Genomic DNA, 23326 nt, shown 5'->3' on the forward strand with positions numbered 1-23326 from the left:
TATTGGAAAAAACGGCAAGTGGAGCACTTGATTTGCAGGGCATTCCGATGGAAGTGGACACCCTTAGCAGTCTAACTGAGCTTGAGGAACACTACTTGAGTGAAAGCAATTACATAATCACACTCAGGACATATCCTGAAATGGAGAGACTCTAGGTCAGCCCACTTCAAAACTCACAAACAAAATCATAACTTAGCCAAATGGTTAAAATCTCCTTCAGAATCCAGCTGCAAGCCAGTGTAGTTGCTGCCAGTATATGGATTCGAGACAGCAGGAAATCCCACTAGACAGAAATTAAGTAAGAGATAGGTCAGTATCCATGAGAATGCACACCCTGGAAAGTCCATCTACATATGGTTTGCAACAGTTAAACTGTTTAGTAACATCCAAACCAGAACGGATCAAAATAAACATCTGGTTAAATGGTCACCTGGTTACAACCGTTTCAGTGATCCCAGAATCGGTGCTCAACAAAATTCACTCTGCACTCCAGCCTTTAGGTTTGCATAGGTTCTTTGTCTAGTTGAAGTCCTATCAGGGAACCTTTACAGATTAAAAGTACAACTTTGGTTCTGTATCTTATGAAAAGCAACTGGATCAGTTACCACTGATTTAGTAAGAGGCTCAGACCCAAGCTCAGTGGACCGAAATTGGTTGAAAGATTCAGCTCGAATGGCTCAAATCTTTTCAATTAGAAAGTGAGTAAAGTTCTAATTAAATACCCATAAATTCTTCAGCAAGGTCACCTTGCATGTTAAGCAGGAAGCAATTCCACGATTCTATAAAGGCCAACCAGTGCCATTTGCCTAACAGGCAAAAGTACAGGCAGAAATCAGAAGGTTGGAGAGCAGAGGAATCGCCAAACCAGTCCAGTTTGCAGTTTGAGCAGTACCAGTTGTAACGATTGTAATGCCCGACAGGTCAGTTCACCTCTACTGAAAGAGGTAAGTGCCACCCACAGTAAGTGCCACAAGGCAGTCAAATTCAGCGATGGGCTCTAGTACCAAGCGCCTATAATTACAAGTTGGGATACCATCCAGGAAACCATGTAGCAAACGTGGTTGTGTTGATCTGCCTCTGGCTGGCAGATACATCATCAATGGCACCACATCTGGAAGAGTCTGTAAGTGTTGTAAATTTTCTGGACACCAGTCACAGCTGACAATATCTGCTTTTGAAGGCAGAAAGATCCGGTCCTGGCAAAACTGAAACAGCTGGTGATGATGGAGAAAAACTAAAGGGTCACCACAACCAGAACTGAAACCTTCCTGGACCTGGAGAAACCAACTAACTTCAAAAGGGTCATCCAGGCATTTCCAAAATGAATATGTTGGCAAAATTGTCTGGTAGCCAGGATTGGATGCAGACATAGCTGCATTAGTGGAGTAGTGCCCAGAGAGCCAAAGACAAAAATTACTTTCTGCAGCTCCCCACATTCGTGGCAATGACTGGTTAAACCATGGACTTGGTTGCACACTGGCTATGCAGGTCCTTTCATTAGCTCAATGTTCTTAGTCACTATGGACCCCATAGTGGTTGAATGTGCATAGAGTTAATTTGTCAACCACATGGACAGTGACAGAAAAACTGCATTCATCTTTCGCAATACACGGGCTCCTGAAAATATTGATCACAGATAACAGGTCAGCAGGGAATTTGAGTAGTTCATCAAATCAAATGATATTCAACATACAAGGACAGCTCCCTACCATTAATCATGTAATGATCTGGCAGAAAGAGCAGTCCAAACATTGAAGGCAGGCTTAACACAGCAGCCTACAGCTTTACTAGATACCAAACTGTCCCGGTTCCTATTTGATCATAGGACCACTCCTAATGCAACTACTGGATAGCTCCAACAGAATTGCTAATGGGGAAAAGACTCCACAGCAGGTTAAATCTGATGGAAATGGCAGATGTTGCCATCTTATCATCTTTGCTGCCTGAAGAGAATTAATTTCTTTTGAGGTACTCACAGCAGAAGAGGTGAGCTAGTGTGCGTTACACACCATGCATATCAGAGGCAGAATTTCAGCAACCTGACTGTGCTGAGGTGCCCCAGAAGAAACTCCAAAACAAAATGAACTGGCTTGTGTCCTTTCACTGTCTCACATCTGCACAAACACACACAACATGGGTGCTGGGGAAAAAAATAAGTACTGCCGCAGTTACGTGGTAGTGTGGGGGTATAAAAAAAACAGGAGTGCCAGAGGTTCTGTTAAAAAAAAGGAATGTCAAGTATCCTTTACACGCTGAGAGCTGGCTCTGAAGAAAAAGAACAAGAGAGTGTTTGATCACGCAGCACTGCCCTCTGAGAAAGTCATTACTTGTCAGTGGCCACTTGGGTGTTTCTGTTGACCTGGTGGTGGAAATTGAATAAAGATTTGTACACCTGTTGTCTTTCACTGTGTCTCACACGTGCGCACGTGCACACACACACACACACACACAAATGAAAAAGAAAGAATAAAAATAAGATTAAAAAAAAGAACAGGAACGTCAGCCAGACTGGTAATAAACAGCTTCAGGTAGCCAGCCACGGAGGGAGTCATTTATGCTGACTTGGCTGCCCAACCTCTGTGGCTATGTTGAGCCTGGATGTCCTTGGAGAGGGAGCATGCAATACTCACCAACGATCTCTATGCCTTTAGGGATTAATCAGCAACACGAGAGGTGGAGTGCTTTATTTCCCCCTCCCAATTCTATTTTGCTTTAATCCCTACACTCCCCTTTACTTTGTTTTTCACATAAGCATTGCCATTACCAAGCTTTCCTTGTTACTGTTTCCCTGGCCATGGGAATGTTGAATAAAATTGTTTTGCACAGTATTCTTACTGAGTCCCTGCACTTACACACACAAGTGCTTTGGGGGAAATAAGCACTACTGCTGTCTCGTGGGGCTTTAAAGAACAAAAAATAAACAGGAGAATATAAGAACACGAGTGTCAGGGTTCCTGTTCAGTCTGAGAGCTGGCTATGATGGAGCTGAATCAGTATCAAGGTCTCTCCTCATTTCAATAAAAGGGTGACTTGGTGATAGGATACCAGCTTCTATGGAATTATTTCAGTTCAAGATAGATTTGTAGATTTCTAGTCACTAATGACATCAAGCAAATGGGGATAATGCCCTATTTGCATGTTGAAGTAGATATTAAGCATCATCTAGAATAGTGGAACAGGCTTAAGGGACCAAATGGTCTACTCCTGTTTCTATTCATAAATCAGCATCAGATAAGTTTGACAACATAGGATTTGTGAAGCTGTTGAGAAGGCCTGAATGGCTTACTCCTGTTAAGAGAGCTGGTAACAAACAGCAGACAATAAAATCCTTATGTTATATATTTAGATTAAACAAAAATAGAAAACAATGGAAACAATCCTCAGCAGGTCTGGCTCTGTGTTGGCCAAAACAGAAAGTCTTGAAAGTTCACTGACCTGAAATATAAACGTAGTTTTGCTCCACAGATGCTACCAGACCTGTCGAATATTTTATTGTTTAATATTTCTTAGACTCCACCACATTTTTGTTAGTCTTAAATATTTTCAGATGTTACAAGATATAGAAGCTTGTAGAATAATCATCACTTAAGCCATCAACATTTAAACCCTATTTTGTGCATCAAGATGTAAAAAGCACATTGAATTGGCCCAACTTACAACATTACACACTTCTACAAAAGCTTTTGTTTGAAAAAAAAACTGTTTCTGGGAAAAGAAATGTTACAAAAACATGATGTCTTCCACAGTACCATTTAAGGAAAAAAAAACTAAAATTACCTCCAAGTCTTTCCTTTGCTTATATTAAAACTAAAAAAATTCCACAAGTCAATATTTCCAGTAACAGGAAGCTTATAGTATCCTAAAAGTGCTACAAATATTTGAGGCTGGACATCTATCACTCTTGTAATTATTACTCCAGGTCCAAATAAAATTCTGAAAAGAAAATCTAAGAAATCATCCACTGGGTGACACCAGGTTTATAATTTGCTGTAAATGTTTAAATGGTTTTCAATGGCTCTGCAAATTTGGGCACAAGTGAATGAGTCATATAGACTAGAGAAGTCACAAATACAAATCACTTAACTAGTAATCTAATGAATTTTCTCTGAATTGCTTCTAAAGCATTCACCTCTTTAAATAAGGGGACAAATATTACATACAGTAGCAATCAATTGTTGTACTGCAGAGACACGGTTATTTGTCAGTAATGTTGAAAGCATGTTGCTCTGAACACCAAGGAAACACTCCTAGTACATTGCTTTATCAGTTAAAATAACTGCAATACTATATGTTTCATCACATAATCTTACGTTATATGGTAACTTCAACAAATACCCATTACATTCTGACAGTAGCAAATCTAATGCAAAATAGTACATAGAAACATAGGAAATAGGAGCAGGAATAAATCATTCAAGCCGGCTCTACCATTCATGATGATTATGGCTGATCATCCAACACAATGTACAACAGTATGGATTTTGAGACTTTCTATAGCTAGAATGGCTATAAACAATTCAAATTTGATTCTAAAATTAAACATTGTATATCTGTGAGTGGGAATTCACAGATTAAGAAAAATGTCTTTAACGTTTGTAATACTCAAGGGATCAATACAGGATTAATTCACATCACATCCATAAAATTGCTTTTTATTCAAAAAAATCTGCAAAGACCATTTGAGGAAATGATAATTGCTAAACTCAACATTTTCAAGATCAAATATTAAATTCATTATCTCCCTTTTGCAGATACTTCTAAGTTTCCTATTTCAAAATGGTACTGAAAAAGTGTTTTCTTACTTCACAGCTTCTTTGTACTTGGATGGCAATCCTGTATAACGGTTGATGGATTTCAACAACTGCCCCACTCTTCTTGTGCCCAGACCTGCACATTTGGATATGTACTCTTTTTTCCAGAATCCTGTTGGACAGTCCTGGATTGTAATTCTGCTTAGTTTCTCAGTAGCTATGGCTACACCCTTGGGCTTCCAGGCATTTCGCTTACATGCAAAATACCTGCAGTAGATTCTGTGCCAAATTAAACTAGAAAGTGATACAAACATAAAATAACATATACTTATTATTCCTCTATCACATTTTAAAAAGCAGGTTTTACACACTAATATAAATGTCAACTTAATTTTACTAATATTTGGAAATGAATATGGCAAAATAAGGTATAACAGCCTCAAAATTACACTGAGCTATTCACACACAAAAGCTCGAACAATTTTGATAAAACTCCTCTTTCTGCTGCCTCAGATCTATTGATCTATTTACATTAGTAACAAAGAGAATTTACAATGAAAATATCAAGCTTCTGAGTGCCCAGTGGTGAAATTTCAGGCCTCAAGTGACTAAGATAAATAATGAATACAATCCAAAAATGATACAAAACAAAAACACTTTGCCACTTAGCAAAGATTAATAAAAATCAAACATACTTAGATTACTTACAGTGTGGAAACAAGCCCTTCGGCCCAACAAGTCCACACCGACCCGCCGAAGCACAACCCACCCATACCCCTACATTTACCCCTTACCTAACACTATGGGCAATTTAGCATGGCCAATTCACCTGACCCGCACATCTTTGGACTGTGGGAGGAAACCGGAGCACCCGGAGGAAACCCACGCAGACACGGGGAGAACGTGCAAACTCCACACAGTCAGTCGCCTGAGTCGGGAATTGAACCCGGGTCGCAGACGCTGTGAGGCAGCAGTGCTAACCACTGTGCCACCGTGCCACCCACAAATTCTATAATACAAATCACTAAATTATAAAAACAGAAGGCAGATTGCAACATTACAAAAATGCCTAGATGACAGAGGCTGAATTGTTTTTGGGCACCGTTTAATTTTAATTATTTGTAATACAGTATGTGACCCTTCAGATATCTGTGCCAGCTAAGAAATCAAGCATTTTAACAAATAGGCCAAGTTCTTCATTTTTAAAACAAACTCAAGTCGTCAAATTTAAAACATCAAAATTAAAGAGTGGAAAGTTAAGACCGTGAAAATAACTTAATGCCTCGTCAACCAATACAATTTTTAAAATCATAATGCTTCTAGGTACTTTCCCCAAATCCCTTGTTATTCTAGATGCTTCCTTTGCTTTAAATTTTCTGCCTCCACTTTCAGTTGTCCCTCCACCCCTCAAACCTAGTTTATCTACGTGCAGTCAAAACCAAAGAAAATCATGCAAGTAGTGCCCTTGATTTCCCATGAACATCGAAATAGCGATAACTCCACCATACAAAATAAACTATATTTCAGATTTCATTTAAAATAAATTGCTGAACTTCAGTACCACAGTGTGCTTAAAATGTACGATATATGATTTTGTATTTCAATGTTTGCTCACTTACTTGTCATTAGCTACCTGATAGAAGGACTTGCTCACACAGCCTGCACACAATAAGGATGATATATCCAAGTAGGAAAAGATTTGCTGTAGAACTTCCCATGGTAAGCTAGAAGTAATTTTCATATTGTTACGTTGTAGAATGATTTAAGACAATCCAATACAAAGCCTCATTTGGATGAAAAATAATATATTAAACAGTACTCAAAGCTAAAGTAAACAAAAGCCCTCAATTAGTTAGGAGAAAGGTGAGGACTGCACATGCTGGAGATCAGAATTGAAGAGTGTGGTGTTGGAAAAGCACAGCTGGTCAGACAGCATCCAAACAGCAGGAGAATTAATGTTTCAAGCATAAGTCCTTCATCAGGAATGAGGCTTGTGGCCTAAGTGGGCTGAGAGATAAATGAGAGAGAGAGAGAGAAAGAAAGAGAGAGAAAGAAAGAAAGAAGGCCGAAGGGCCTGTACTGCGCTGTATCCTTCTATGTTCTATGTTCTATGTTCTAAAGAGAGAGAGAGAGAAAGAAAGAGAGAGAAAGAGAGAGAGAGAGAGAAAGAAAGAGAAAGAAAGAGAGAGAGTGAAAGAGAGAGAGTGAAAGAGAGAGAGTGAAAGAGAGAGAGTGAAAGAGAGAGAGTGTGTGTGTGTGTGTGTGTGTGTGTGTGTGTGTGTGTGTGTGTGTGTGTGTGTGTGTGTCTGGGGGGGGTGGGTGGGAAAGAGAGAAGAGACAGCTGGTAATGCTATAGGGAAATGAAAGTGATAGGTTAGAGAGGAGGATGCAGCGGATAGGTGGGAAGGAAGGTGGACAGTTAGGACAGTTCAAGAGGCAGGTGCTGAGGGAGGAGACGTAGCTGTAGTAGCGGGTCTGTTTCAGGACGTGACAGAACTCTTGAACTGTCCTACCTGTCCATCTTCCCTCCCATCTATCCTTTCTGACCTATCACACTTCACCCTCACCTTCAGCTACCTATCACATTCCCAACTACCTTCCCCCAACCCCCTCGGGCCACAAGGCTCATGCCTGATGAAGGGCTTATGTAGAAGTGTTGGTTCTCCTGCTCCTTGGGTGCTGCCTGACCCTCAATTAATTAGCATTGTAAAGAGAAATAACCAAAGTTTCCAAGGAGAATTAGGTAATAAACAAAAATATTGGAGACACAGTCATAAATTTAATTTTTTACCATATTGGAAATAGCATTTCAAATGCTTTAACTGCTTTTTTTTTTAAAGAAATGATAGACATTTGTAATACCAAATCTGCAAAATGAAAAGCTTTGACTTTGCGTCTCTTTTAGCAATATTTAAACTTTATACAACCAAATAATCATTTGCAAGATGCTCTGAAACAAATCTGACCTTGCTAAAATAGACAAAGCTCTTGCAACACAAGCTCTGGCGATTAAGAAGACTATGGCTGAATCTTTGCATCAATTCCACTTACTCAACTAATTCCATAGGCCATGATAACCTCAGTGTCCAAAAAGTTCTCAGGTGAAAACAGATTAAATACCCATAACCCTCTAAGGTAGAGGAATCTAAAGATTCACAGATCTTTCAATCATAACATTTCACCTTATCGCTGCTCTAAAAAGTGATCAGGCAGACAAGTTAAGGTTAAAAATAAATCAGCACAATCGGATTAAATGGCAAAGGAGGTTTGAGGGATCAGATGACCTAATCTTGCATCTACTTTTTATGTTCTTGAACCCATTATTGTGGATGACGACTCTTCAGCCAGAGCTTTATATTTCAAAAGTAGAGAAATATGCAAGCAGGTGAACAGGTGAAGCATCACTGACATTAAGGAAAATAGGAAAAAAAAAATCTATAAATAAAGCATAGTTGCATGTGTGAAGTATTCATAACAAAATAGTGTAATTTACATTACAGAAGGAGGCCATTCAGCTCATTGAATCCATGCCAGCACTATATGGAACAAGCCAGACAGCCCCATTCCACCAATCTATCTCCAAGTCCTGCAAGTCTAATTTCTTCATGACCATCCTAGCTCCCTTTTAAAATCATTCATCATCCATGATTCCATTACCTTGTAAACAGGAGATTCCAGGCCATTATCACTCATTGTACAAGAAATGTCCTTCTCATTTTCCCCTGAATCTCTTGCACAAAATCCTTAATCCATGTTCCCTAGTCCTTGCAACATCAGTTAATCAGGACACCTTTTCTTCCTCTACTTTATCCAAACCTGCGATTACCTCGTACATTGCTATCAAATCTCCCTCAAACTTCTTTGTTCAAAAGAGAATGACCCTGACTACCTCAACCTAGACTTGTGGATCCGAATACTTGAGGGAGGGCCTCAACCAGGACCTTGGGACACACACACACACTACACACACACTTTCTCACACTCACAACCCCCCCAACCCAGACAGACACACACAGACAGACAGACAGACAGACAGACAGACAGACAAAGACCCACGTGCACACACATTTTGTGGGGTGAATTTGTACTTGCAGGGTTACATTGTACTTTGCTCAAAAACTGCATGCATTCATGTAGAACTCTGAGCTCAAAAACTGCATGAATTTATGTAAAATTCCATTATTTCACTTTTTAGATTAGAATCAATCTAAACATCATGGCATAGACAGAGAACACAGGGGGCCAACACCTTCAACATATTGTCTAGCTATCATCATTGTTAACAGCTAACCCGAGAATGCAACTTTTTAAAAAAAGTTTTGTGATTTACACATGAAAGAAGTGAAACTATCACTGTATTCTAACAGATGAAAGGCTTAACAGACAGACAATCAATTTTTCAAATGTATAATTTCAGTGACATCACACTGTAAATTTTTGCTATAAATTCTGTGTTAGGATTGAGCCCTCACTACCACCCAATGAAGGAGCGTCGCTCTGAAAGCTAGTGTGCTTCCAATTAAACTTGTTGGACTATAACCTGGTGTTGTGTGATTTTTAACTTTGTACACCTCAGTCCAACACCAGCATCTCCAAATCATGGCTTTTCTCAACAGTGTAGTCTGAAATATAAACTGTTAATAGAATTGTATTGTTTTCTACATGCATGAATACTTGCAAATTTTCTCTTCATTTGTTCTTGGGACATAGCCCATTCCAATTGCCCTGGAAAAAATGGTGACCTGCCTTCTTGAACAGCTGCAATCTTTTGATGTATGAACACCCACAGTGCATTTAAGGAGGGAGCTCCCAGAGTTTGATCCAGAACAATAAGGGAACAGTGCACAACTTGGAGAGGAACTTGCAAGTGGTGGTATTTTCACTGCATTTGACTTTTTAAAGTACTAGGATTAACAGGTTTGGAAGAAGCCTTAATGAGGTGCTTGCAATACATGGGCATAGATGGCACACGGTTCAGAGGAGCCATGGAGAAAGAGTGTACAGGGGCACATGTTGACATGGATGGAACATAGAATGTAGTTGTAACAGGGTGCAAGCAGGACTGAGGTCTTATGTTTTGATTTTTAAAATTTGAACACAGTCACAGAATCCCAGGTAGGTGATCTATCCAGGCTACCTTGGAAACAGGTCAGCCTCTTAAGGTTCTTCCCATGTTGCTTGACCCAGCTTCTAAATCCAGCATACCTCCCCTGACCAAAAATCCAAATTGCAAGTGGTTTGACAGGTAAGGCAGATGAACCTAGGGCATGAATTGAAACAAAAGACTGGGATATCATAGCTATTACAGAAACATGGCTGAGGGAGGGACTGGATTGGTAGCTCAATGTTCAGGGGTATAGATGCCATAGGAAGGATAGAAGGGGAGACGAGATGGAGGAGTGGCATTTTTGATTAGGGAGAATATCACGGCAATACATAGCTAGGATGTCCCTGGGGGATCATCCAATGAAGCTATTTGGGTGAAACAGAGAAATAAATGATGGAATTGAACTCTTGGCCCCTAATAGTCAGCAGAAAATTGAGCAGCAAATATGTAGGGAAATCTCAGCTACCTGTCAGAATAAAATAAGTAGTAGTACCAGATTTTAACTTCCCAAACATAGGCGAGAACTGCCACAGTCTTAATGGATGGGGAGGATTTTGTTAAGCAGGCTCAAGAAACAATATCAGAAGAAGCAAAACTCAACCTCCTCGTGGGAAATAAGGCAGGGCGAGTGGTTGAGGTGTTACTGGGGAGCACTTTGTGACTAGTGAGTAGTGACTAGGGGCAGCACGGCTGCTCAGTGGTTAGCACAGCTGCCTCACAGTGCCAGGGACCTGGGTTCAATTCCCGTCTCAGGCAACTGTCTGTGTGGAGTTTGCACATTCTCCCCGTGTCTGCGTGGGTTTCTTCCAGGTGCTCCAGTTTCCTTCCACAGTCCAAAGATGTGCAGGTCAGGTGAATTGGCCATGCTAAATTGCCCATAGTGTTTGATAAGGGGTAAACGTAGGGGAATGGGTGGGTTGCGCTTCGGCGGGTCGGTGTAATCTAGTGACCATAATTCTATTAGTTTGAAAATAGTTATAGAAAGGAATAAGTCTGGTTCACAAGTTAAAGTTTTAAAATGGATCAAGGCCAATTTTAATGGTATTCAACAGGAACTTTCAAAAGCTGGTTGAGGGAGGCTGCGCGCAAGCAAAGGAACATGGGCAAATGAAAAGCCAGGGAACTGTAGACCAGTGAGCCTGACGTCAGTGGTGGGTTAATTGTTGGGAGGCGATTGAGAGACAGGATCCTCATGCATTTGGAAAGGCAAGGACTAATTAGGGATACTCGGCATGGTTTTATACACGGAAAATCATGTTTGATAAACCTGAATTTTTTGAAGTGATGACCAAGAAGATAATCAAGGCAGAGTGGTAGACATTGTCTACATAGACTTTAGCAAGGCCTTTGACAAGGTTCTGCATAATAGACTGGTAAGGTTAGAAGGGAGAAAGTGAGAACTGCAAATGCTGGAGAACAGAGTAGAGAGTGTGGTGCTGGAAAAGCACAGGCAGTCAGGCAACATCCAAGGAGCAGGAGATTTCCTGATGAAGGGCTTACGTTTGAAACATCGATTCTCCTGCTCCTCAAATGCTGCCTGACCGGCTGCGCTTTTCCAGCACTGCATCCTCGACTCTGGTAATGTTAGATCACATGGGATCCAGAGACAGCTAGTCAATCGAATATAAAATTGGCTTGACAGTAGGAGACAGAGTGGTAGTAGAGGGTTGTTGTTTAGATTGGAGGTCCATGATCAGAGGTGTGCCACAAGGATCAGTGCTGAGTCCACTGATTTTTTTGATTTATATAAATGATTTCAATGAGAATATAGGAGGCATAGTTAGTAAGTTTGCGGATGACACCAAAATTGGAGGCATAGCAGACAGCGAAGAAGTTTAACTAAGAATATAATGCTAGCTTGATAACTAGGCCAGTGGGCAGAGGAATAGCAAATAGAGTTTAATTTAAATAAATGTGAGGTGTTGCATTTTGGTAAAGTACAGCAGGATTTCAACAGTTAATGGTAGAGACTTGGGTAGAGCATCTGCGATCGCCGGCCAGACAACCACCTCCACAATCGCCAGGAAGACCATCGCTGACAGATTCATGGCCTCCGCGGGGTCCACGGCTGTCAGGAACACAGTTTCTGCCGTCGCCACAGCCACTTCTGCCCCGTGTTGCCGTTGCCTCAGCCACTTCCGCCCCCAGTGACATCACTAACCTGCACAACCACCATGCCGCATGCGTCTCCGTCACCACGCCTAACTCTGCCCCCACACCGATCTCAGTCACCATGCCTAACCCTGCCCCCACACCGATCTCTGCCCGCGAGCCTAACCTCGCCCCCATGCCGATCTCTATTCCTGCCCCCACGCCCAACCCTGCCCCCACTCCCAGCTCCAGGCCCACACCAGGTCCTAGCTCCCAGCCCTGCCATGTTTTCACCATCTCTCCAGACCTCCCACTCTCTAAGGAAGAAAGATCAGTCCTCACAGAGGCCTCACCTTCATTCCCCTATGCTCTCGGATTAACGAGTTCAACACGCGGCGAGACATCGAACAATTCTTCCGCCGCCTTTGCCTCCGCGCCTACTTCAACCAGGATTCTCGCCCACCTTCTGACAACCCCTTCTCCCGCCTCCAACACACTCCATTTACCTGGACATCCCTTGCTGGCCTCTTACCTGCCCTTGATCTCTTCATAGCCAATTGCCACCGTGACATTAACCGCCTCAACCTCTCCACCCCTCTCACCCACTCCAACCTCCCATCCTCGGAACGTGCAGCCTTCCACTCCCTCCGTTCCAACCCCAACCTGACTATCAAACCTGCAGACAAAGCAGGCATGGTAGTAGTTTGGTGCACCGACCTTTACACCGCTGAGGCTAAACGCCAGCTTGCTGACACCTCCTCCTACTGCCCCCTTGACCATGACCCCACCTCCCACCACCAAACCATCATCTCCCAGACCATCCATAACCTCATCACCTCAGAGGATCTCCCATCCACCGCCTCCAACCTCAGTCCCACAACCCTGCACTACCCGTTTCTACCTCCTGCCCAAAATCCACAAACCTGACTGCCCCAGCCGACCCATTGTCTCAGCGAGCTCCAGCCCCACAGAACTCATCTCTGCATACCTCGACACTGGCCTATCCCCCTTAGTCCAAGAAATCCCCACCTATGTTCGGGACACCACCCACGCCCTCCACCTCCTCCATGCTTTTCGCTTCCCCGGTCCCCAACGCCTTATCTACACCATGGACATCCAGTCCCTGTACACGTCCATCCCCCATCAAGAAGGACTCAAAGCCCTCCTCTTCTTCCTTTCCCGCTGTACCAACCAGTACCCTTCCACTGACACCCTCCTTTGACTGACTGAACTGGTCCTCACCCTGAACAACTTCTCTTTCCAATCCTCCCACTTCCTCCAAACCAAAGGAATAGCCATGGGCACCTGCATGGGCCCCAGTTATGCCTGCCTCTTCGTAGGATATGTGGAACAGTCCATCTTCCGCAGCTACACTGGCATCACCCCCCACTTTTTCCTCCACTACATCGATAACTGTATCGGCACTGCCTCATGCTCCCACGAGGTGGTTGAATAGTTCATCCACTTTACCAACACCTTCCACCCCGACATCAAATTTACCTGGACCGTCTCAGACTCCTCCCTCCCCTTCCTAGACCTTTCCATTTCTATCACGGGTGACCGAATCAACACGGACATTTACTACAAACCAACCGACTCCCACAGCTACCTAGACTACACCTCCTACCCTGTCCCCTGTCAAAACGCCATCCCCCCCATACTCCCAATTCCTTAGTCTCCGCCGCATCTGCTCCCAGGAAGACCAGTTCCAATACCGTACAACCCAAATGGCCTTCTTCTAAAAGACCGCAATTTCCCCCCAGACGTGATCGACGATGCCCTCCACCGCATCTCCCCCACTTTCCGCTCCTCCGCCCTGGAGCCTCACTCCTCCAATCGCCACCAGGACAGAACCCCACTGGTCCTCACCTACCACCCCACCAGCCTCCACATACATCATATCATCCGTCGTCATTTTCGCCACCTCCAAACGGACCCCACCACCAGAGATATATTTCCCTTCCCTCCCCTATCAGCGTTCTGAAAAGACCACTCCCTCCGTGACCCCCTCGTCAGGTCCACATTTCCCACCAACCCAACCTCCACTCCCGCCACCTTCTCCTGCAACCGCAAGAAACACAAAACTTGCGCCCACACCTCCCCCCTTACTTCCCTCCAAGGCCCCAAGGGATCCTTCCATATCCGTCACAAATTCACCTGCACCTCCACACACATCATTTACTGCATCTGCTGCACCCGATGTGGCCTCTTCTATATTGGGGAGACAGGCCACCTACTTGCGGAACGTTTCAGGGAACACCTCTGGGACACCCGGACCAACTGACCCAACCACCCCGTGGCTCAACACTTCAACTCCCCCTTCCACTCCATCAAGGACGTGCAGGTCCTTGGACTCCTCCATCGCCAGACCATAGTAACACGACGGCTGGAGGAAGAGCGCCTCATCTTCCGTCTAGGAACCCTCCAACCACAAGGGATGAACCTAGATTTCTCCAGTTTCCTCATTTCCACTCCCCCCACCTTGTCTCAGTCAAATCTCTTGAACTCCGTACCGCCTTCCTAATCTGCAATCTTCTTCCTGACCTCTCTGCCCCCACCCCCACTCCGGCCTATCACCCTCACCATGACCTCCTTCCACCTATTGCATTTCCAACGCCCCTCCCCCAAGTCCCTCCTCCCTACCTTTTATCTTAGCTTGCTGGACACACTTCCCTCATTCCTGAAGAAGGGCTCATGCCCGAAACGTCGACTCTCCTGCTCCTTAGATGCTGCCTGACCTGCTGCGCTTTTCCAGCAATACATTTTCAGCCCTGGGTAGTGTCGTTGAACAGAGGCACCTCGGGATGTAGGTACATGGTTCCTTGAAAGTGCGGTCACAGGTAGATAGGGTGGTAAAGAAGGTATTTTGTAAGCTTGCCTTCATCAAGTCAGAGCACTGAATACAGGTGTTGGGGCATCTGTTGTGGCTGTGCAAGACATTGGTAAGGACACATTTGAAGTACTGCTTACGATTCTGGTTGCCGTACTATAGAAAGAATGTTCTTAAACTGAAAATGGTGCAAAAACAATGTTACCAAGACTGGAGGGCTTAGGTTCTAAATATTGCCTGGGACTTTTTCCCCCCCCAGAGAGCATAGCAGACTGAGGGATGACCTTATAGAGGTTTATAAAATCAAGAGAGGCATAGATAAGGTAAATAGCCAAAGCCATGGGCTGAAGGGTCTGTTTCCATGCTGTATGACTCTATTTTGAAATCTCACTGAACCATACAAATAGGCTTAACAAAATAGATGTAGGGCAAATATTTCTGTGGGCTGGTTCGAATAGAACTAGGGGTCAAAGTCCCAGAAAAAAAAGTCAGTTATTTAGGTCTGAGATGAGAACAAGCTTCTTCATTTCAATAAGTGCAAAGCTTTGGAACTCGCTACAGCAAATATTGATAGATGCTTAGTCACTGAGTATATTCAAGTCATGACAGCTAGATGTTTGGATACAAAGTCGTGGGATTACGCATACTGATGTAGGATAGCCACTGTCTCTCTGTAAAGTGGAGCAGCTCTGGAACTCAAATGGCTTATTCCTGCTTCTACTTCTCATATGGTCTTGTATACAATCTAGAATTGACAGGAAGATAATACAAGGTGCAATCACAAAAACGGATCTCCATTGTAAGCAACAAAACTGCATTGACAGAAAGGAGCCATCAAGTCAACAAATGAAAGCAAGAAATCCATTGTATTGTCATGAGTCCTAAAATATTTTTGCCTTAAGTTTGTAATTTCATTACAAAGTACACCTTTTCTGAATGCAATAATCACAGATATGTTGTGTGAAACTTTGAATATGGACAAGCAGTTAAATTCACAATTTCTACTATGTACATAAAAGGTGAGCTTGACAAAATTCTCAGGCTGCCTCTAGCTAGCAGTATCGAAGTACAAGGGAGATACTTCACACATTTTGTAATTATAAATGAGACAATGCAGATACAAATGGACACCTTTACATTATCTAAATTCCTAATCAGTTAGAAAAGAAGAGCAATGCACACTAGTAAAAGCAAATGTTTTTAAGCCATCTACTTGTACTGCCTTTTATTAGGCCACATACAGTAAATTAAACAAATTAGTCTGGAAGATCCTCAAAACCTCACAATCAATTGCAGGGGGGTAAAAACCTGTCAATTTCATCTAAAGTGAATGAAAGTATTATTGAAAATCAATACATTTTAGAACTCTTAACATACTGGAATGAAAAGAGAAACTTTGCAAGAGCTTATTGCTGCTATTGGTCTTACTAACCTCTCAATTGTAATTATGCTTGCAGATCTCAATTTACCACCTTTAGTTCGACCTAAATGGAAGGTCCTTGAGGGCATATTCAAATTCCAGTCATATCCAAAACTGAAACATGCAGCATTAAGTAATTGAATAAAATGTGGAATAGAATTCTTCCCTCATAAAAATATCATCTTTAACAGTTTGAACATGCAACAAGACTTAGGTCAAGCAATTGCAATCAAGAAATACACATGATATTTTGCCTACTTTAAATACTTTACTAATACAAGAAACGTCTAAAAACTATGAAACTGTGAACATCTTTTTCCGCAAATGAAATTGCACCACGATAGTGCTTTTAAAAACACTTTAGTGAATGGTTAAGAAGCTAAGGGGCATCGAACAATTGTTCACAGCCTGAGCACAACTTGTAAAGGAATCACTACAAACGTTGAAAATCCAATGCATCAGCAAATGTTGGAAATGCACAATAACCGAAAAGTTGAAATAAAATTTCGTGGAGTCTTTAACGTAATTGTTTTTATCTGTCGTGGATAATAACAGACAAACAACACTGCAATTAATAGTTCAAAAAAGTCACTAATTGGTACAATTGAGGCACAAATGGGAGCTCTGTTTATGTACACGGGATGGGTAGAACAATTGGAGTTGTGCAGGAACAGCACTGTTACAGCCGGACTGTGAATCGTGGGTTAGACAGTATCGCTGTACTCTTCATTGTACAGCATAGCCTGGGCTACATCATTGGTGCAGTTCCCCTTCTCCGAGGACTTACCTGATGGCCATGCGCTGCCCAGGCCGTTGGCCCCAACCACCACCTGTTGCCATGGAAACCGGCCAGACGCGTGGTCAGGTACGGGGATTACAGTGGCCTTTGAACAAGACAAAGAAATAAAATCAACCAATTTCGGTATCGGTAAACAAAAAATGTTTGAAAAAGATGAGACGCCCCGAAATTCCCCCAAAATGAGACAGAGAGGGAACATCAATAACCGTCTCCTCGCTCCCGAGGGAGAGCACGATCAATGATTGACGGTCACACCTACCAATGAAAGCTCGGCAGTCACCCAATAGCCAATAGAAACCGAGGGGCGGGATTTACCGCGGCGGGGCTTCCGGACGTTTGCCCAATTAAAGGGGCAAGAAAGTGAGGACTGCAGATGCTGGAGATCAGAGCTGAAAATGTGTTGCTGGAAAAGCGCAGCAGGTCAGGCAGCATCCAAGGAGCAGGAGAGTTGACGTTTCGGGCATGACCCCTTCTTCAGGCTGAAGAAAGGCTCATGCCCGAAACGTCAATTCTCCTGCTCCTTGGATGCTGCCTGACCTGCTGCGCTTTTCCAGCAACACATTTTCAGCCCCAATTAAAGGGGCACCTTCCAGAGCGTATTTAAAAGAACTAAATTCTCCCCCATGTTGACCTCTCAGTGTTTTCGACTTGTGGACTGCATTCAGTGGGAGGAATATCAATAGGACCCTGAACGCGTAGAGAAAAACAGAAAGAATCTCGTGAGAAGTCAGACCTGTCCTTTCTCGACGTGGGGAGAAACTTTTGGGCATTTTGCAACAGGCGTCGAGATGAGATCCTCGCGAGTGACCAACAAGGTTCCTATCCGTGGAAAATGCTGCTTGTGATCACGTTCATAAATGTTCAGACTCTAATCTGCCACCCATCGCGTCAACAATTCCTGACCTGAAAATCAGAATGTTCCCTAGCAACTCCAGCTAGCTGCCAGCTTAGACATAATGTGGAGGTGCCGGTGTTAAACTGGGGTGGACAAAGTTAAAAATCACACAACACTAGGTAATAGGCCAACAGGTTTATTTGGAGGCACTAGTTTTCAGAGTGTTGCCTCCTTCATCAGGTAACTAGTGACCTGATGATGAAGAAGCAGCACTTTGAAAGCTAATATCCCCAAATAAACCTAAAGTTAAAAATCACACAAGACCAGGTTATAATCCAACCAACTCATGGCAAATAAACCTGATGGACTATAACCTGTTCTTGTTTGATTTTAAATCTTAGGTGTACTCCTGTGCAAGTAGCTGCATGCACCCTATGTCAATGGACAGTGGGCATCCACAACCTTTCAGGACTCTGATACATGATGGTGAGCTGCCTTCTTGTGAATGCACATTTGTGGCGTCATCTACATTTCAGGCAAATAAAGTCTACTGTTTGTTAAATCATGCTGAGAATTCCATTATATCTGTAACTCCTACTGTAAGTATCACTCCGTGAGGTCAGACATTAGTTCACATGCATGATGATCTATGGGACAATGCCTGTCTTAACAAGTTGCTGAACCATGGGGAGGCAATATAGATATTGGATATGGAGGCAACCCTGCAACAAAGCACCATTTGTGCACGCACATAAATGTTGGTTTCATATCATTGGTTTCAATGGTCAGTGGTGTATTTGCATGAAATGATCAGCAACATTTGGGCCTACAAGAGGTATAGGACACAGTGAAACAGTAGATAAGGATCGCCAGGTCACCTCTGGTTTATCCCTGGACTCACTGTCTTCTAGCACTGCCCTGTTCCCATGTAATGAAGGGACGCCTTGATTGAGGTTAAGGTCCTTGGACATCTTACCAGCTTGCTGCTGAAGACCTATGGTTAGGGTGATGTGTGCAGGATTGTTCACAACCAGCAGACCCTGAGACTGCTGGACCTAGCTCTAGGTAACCGTCTTCATTCCCTGTCCATGGAGGCAGCCAGATAATGGTATGCCGTAGCAGCAGACCTGCATCCTCTGGGCTATGAGGACCAGTGCTGCTTCTGTTTCACCCTATGCAGATGCTCAAAGTTCCTGATGGCTGACACCAGTGTCGTGATCTCCATGGATCTGCATGGATGCCTGGTATCCTGCAGTCCTCTGAATGCGAGCAGCTTGGGATGTTTCCTCCTTCGGCCAGCTGTGGAAACCTGATATGCTCACACAGCACATGCTCCCAACTCTAATATACCTAACATTCACAACGAGGTCACTATCAGTAGATGAGCTACTGGGCGCGCAAAAGACAGTCTTGGCAATGTGTCCTCTAAGGCTTCTGAACTCTCATCATCAGAAGTGCTGAAGGGTCATAGTTGGGCTGCAGACAAATTTTATGTTAATCTGTTGGACATGGATGTTGCTGGCAGGTCAGCATTTGTTGCCCATCCATACTTGGCCTATTTGAGTAAGTGGTGGTGAGCTATCTTCTTGAACTGCTGCTGTGAGGGTCATGGATAGGGTGCCATTAGGGAAGGAGTTCCAGGATTTTGATCCACCGACACTATGGCCATTACATTTGTACTTTTGAGACATGAAAGAAAGAAGCAATCACGACTAAGGTTTATAGGATAAATGCAAAGAAAGGTGCTGACTGTGCAGTTAATGTCAGACCTGCACTGTGATAAAGATTTGTACTTATACATGGACATCTTGGCCCCTCTGCAGAGCGGTCCCAAACTTTGTCACCAACAACTAGGATTCATTCCTTCAGGGTGAGCAGTCTAAAATTGGATGCCCCATCCCAGCCTTTTCTACCCTATAATTGTCCATTTTCTCATGTAGTGAGACAAAGGGGAATTTGAATGGGTTTACTTATACAGCACAAAAACAAATAGTGCAGTCCAATTCAGGTCCTTTTTAAATCTTTCCCACTCAAAATAAATCTATGCCTTCTCGTTTTGGATTCCCCTACAGAGGGAAAAAAGATCTTGAATACTCACCCTATCCATGACCCTCACAATTCTATAAACCTCTATAAGATCACCCCTCAGATTTCAAAACTGCAGGGAAAAAAGCCCCAGACTATCCAGAATCTCCCACTAGCTCAAACCCACCAATACCAACAACATCATTGTAAATCTTTTCTCAACCTTTTCAAGTTTAACAACATCCTTTCTGTAGCAGAGGGACAAGAATTGAATGCAGTATTCTAAAAGTAGCCTCACAAATATCCAGTACAGCTGCAACATAATATCCTGACTCATATTCTTGATCCACTAATCAATGAAGGCAAGAGTGCCAAACATCATCTTCCCCACCCTGTCTACCTTTAACTCCACTTTCAAGGAACTATGTACCTGCACCCCAAGGTCTCTTTGTTCAGAAACATTCCCAAGGGCCTTACCATTAACTATATAAGTCCTACTGTGGCTTGCCTGACCCGAAATACAACACCTCACATTTATCAGTTACTAATGGTGTACCGCAAGGATATGTTTTGGGTCCACTACTGTTTGTCATTTTTATAAACAACCTGGATGAGGGCGTAGGAGGATTAGTAAATTTTCGGAAGACACTAAGTTTGGTACAGTTGTGGATAGTGCCAAAGAATGTTATAAGTTACAGAGGGACATGGATAAGCTGCAGAGCTGGGTTAAGAGGTGGCAAATGGAGTTTAATGCACAAAAGTGAGGGGTGATTCACTTTGGAAGGAGTAACGGGAATGCAGAGTAATGGTAAAATTCTTGGTAGTGTATATGAGCAGAGAGATCTTGGTGTCCATGTACATAGATCCCTCAAAGTTGCCACCCAGGATGATAGGGCTGTAAAGAAGGCATACGGTGTCTTAGCTTTTACTGTTAGGGGGAATTGAGTTTCAGAACCATGAGGTCATGCTGCAGCTGGACAAAACTCTGGTGCGGCCGCACTTGCAGCATTACATACAGTTATGGTCACTGCATTATAGGAAGGATGTGGAACCTTTGGAAAGGGTTCAGAGGAGATTTATAGCATGTTGCCTGGTATGGACGAAAGGTCTTACTAAGAAAGGTTGAGGGACTTGAGGCTGTTTTCATTAGTGAAAAGAAGGTTGAGAGGTGACTTAATTGAGACATATAGGATAATCAGAGGGCTAGATTGAGTGGACAGTGAGAGCCTTTTTCCTCAGATGGTGATGGCTAGCACGAGGGGACATAGCTTTAAGTTGAGGGCTGACAGATGGAGGACAAATGTCATATGTAGCTTCTTCACTCAGAGAGTGAAAGGAGCATAGAACGCATGCCTGCAACAGTTGTAGACTCGCCAACTTTACGAGCATTTAAATGGTGATTGGATAAGCATATGAACAAAAATGGAATAGTGTAGGTTAGATGGGTTTCACAGGGTGGCGCAACAGCAAAGGCCAAAGGGCCTGTACTGTGCTGTAATGTTCTATGTTCTGTAGATTAAACTCTATCTGCCATTCCTTAGCCCATTGGCCCATCTGATCAAGTCCATCGTACTCTGAGGTAGTCTTCTTCACTGTCCACTACATCACCAATTTTAGTGTCATCTGAACATGTACTAAGTATGCCTTCTATATTCACATCCAAAATCATTTATATAAATGACGAAAGCAATGGACCCAGCATCGATCCTTTCAGCACATCTCTCGTCCAATAAACAACCCTCTACCATTACCCCCCCATCTCCTAACTTGAAACCAATTTTGTATCCAAATGTCTGGTTCCACCATCTAACTTTGCTAGTTAGTCTGTCACGCAGAATCTTGTTGAATGCCTTGCTGAAGTCCATATAGATAACATCTACCACTCTGTCTTCATCAGTGTTCTTTGTCACCTCTTCAAGTTTGTGAGACACAGTTTCCCATGCACAAAAGCAAACTCTAAGCAGTCTTTACCTTCCAAATGCATGTCCCTCAGAATCCTCTGCAACAACTTAGCCACCACTGATGTTAGGCTCACTCCCGGGTTTTTCCTTACCACCTTTCTTAAATAATGGCACCACATTAGCCACCCTCCAGTCTTCCAGCACTTCAGTCATGACTGCCAATGATACAAATATATAAAAGCAAGGAGTGCAGCAGTCTCTTACCTAGATTCCCACAAAGCTCTGGAAAATACCTGATCAGATCCTGGGGATTTATCTACCTTTATATGTTTTAAGACCTCCAGCAGCTCCTCTTCTGCAATATGGGCACTTTTTACTTTTTTACTTTTCAAGATGTCACTATTTATTTCCCCAAGTTCCCTAGATTAAAATGGATGGCACATCATTTGGTGCTGGTGCTAGTGCTGGTGCTAGTACAATAGGGTGAAAAGTGATGATGAGCTCCAATCAAAGGAGTAAGCAGTGCAGAGACCATGCAGGCTTCATGTGTGTTCAGGTGGCTGAGAGAAAGTGAGGGAAGGTATTGCATTCAGTTATGAGAGTGGTAGAGCATGAGCCTTGCAGGGAGATGTCGCAGTAACAGGGGTAGAATGTGTGTGAACTATCATATAGAAGAAGATGGGCATTTACCCTTGTGGAGCAGAGAAGGTCATTGACCTTATTTCTGAATTTATCTTCCCCATTGTAGGGACCACACTACTATTAATTGTGTCTTTGGAACTAACTGGAAGGGTCAAGTATTGTGGCCTCCTCTACTGGCTCTGGGAAGGAGGATATCCCACACACACCCCCGCTTGCACCACCTTGTCTGTCAGAATGTCCAGATCCCTTTCCTCAAGATAGGGTGTCACAAGTAATCAGTTGAGGTAAGGATGGCTGATTTCCTCCTTTTTGAACATCGTTTTGTCTTCTGAATTAACATTGCAGTCCCTTTTCTACTATTTGAAGGGGCTACTTCCCAATTTCTAGCTACACTTCTTTGCCATGCTTCTAACCTTTGGCTGCCTGGTGTGGAGGGAGAAGGGCAAATCAAATGATCACTTAAGGTCCGATCATCAAAAGTCCAAGCAGCACACTGACAAGAGAGTTATCAGCACAAATACATGTTTCCATCTGGAGACAAATATCTTCCATGGTGAAATGACAGCAAAAGGTTATATACTCTATTCTTGTTTCTATTTACTTTTTTTAAACTGCCACCAAGTCCACACCAGATGTGTCAACCAGTACATCTGAGGTCTTTCACACCCACTGGAGGGTAACAATATATGGTCAACACTCGAAATTTCACGATGATGCTACCTTCTATTTCTGTGCTCCTCTTAATGGGAGCATTTTTGCGAATTTGGTTTTGGATAGTGATATGTGAGTAGGAGAAAGTGAGGACTGTAGATGCTGGAGATCAGAGACGAGTGTGTGGTGCTGGAAAAGCACAGGTCAGGCAGCCTCTGAGGAGCAGGAGAATCGACGTTTTGGGCATAAGCCCTACATCAGGAATGAGGTTAGT

General features: G+C 43.2%; 1 protein-coding gene across 1 annotated transcript in view; it reads right to left on the minus strand.

The window, feature by feature from the left end:
• Positions 1–18804, minus strand: part of fbxo15 (F-box protein 15) — a 64079-nt gene extending 45275 nt beyond the window's left edge. Inside the window, exons 1-5 of the mRNA XM_060824021.1 lie at positions 18712–18804; positions 16987–17083; positions 16212–16263; positions 6371–6475; positions 4803–5045 (exon numbers count right to left, since the gene is read on the minus strand). Of these exons, the coding sequence (XP_060680004.1) occupies positions 4803–5045; positions 6371–6475; positions 16212–16263; positions 16987–17083; positions 18712–18804 (590 nt within the window). The remainder of the gene's footprint in view (positions 1–4802; positions 5046–6370; positions 6476–16211; positions 16264–16986; positions 17084–18711) is intronic.
• Positions 18805–23326: the final 4522 nt, after the last annotated feature.

Source organism: Hemiscyllium ocellatum, chromosome 4, assembly GCF_020745735.1.
Source record: "Hemiscyllium ocellatum isolate sHemOce1 chromosome 4, sHemOce1.pat.X.cur, whole genome shotgun sequence".
NCBI lineage: Eukaryota > Metazoa > Chordata > Chondrichthyes > Orectolobiformes > Hemiscylliidae > Hemiscyllium > Hemiscyllium ocellatum.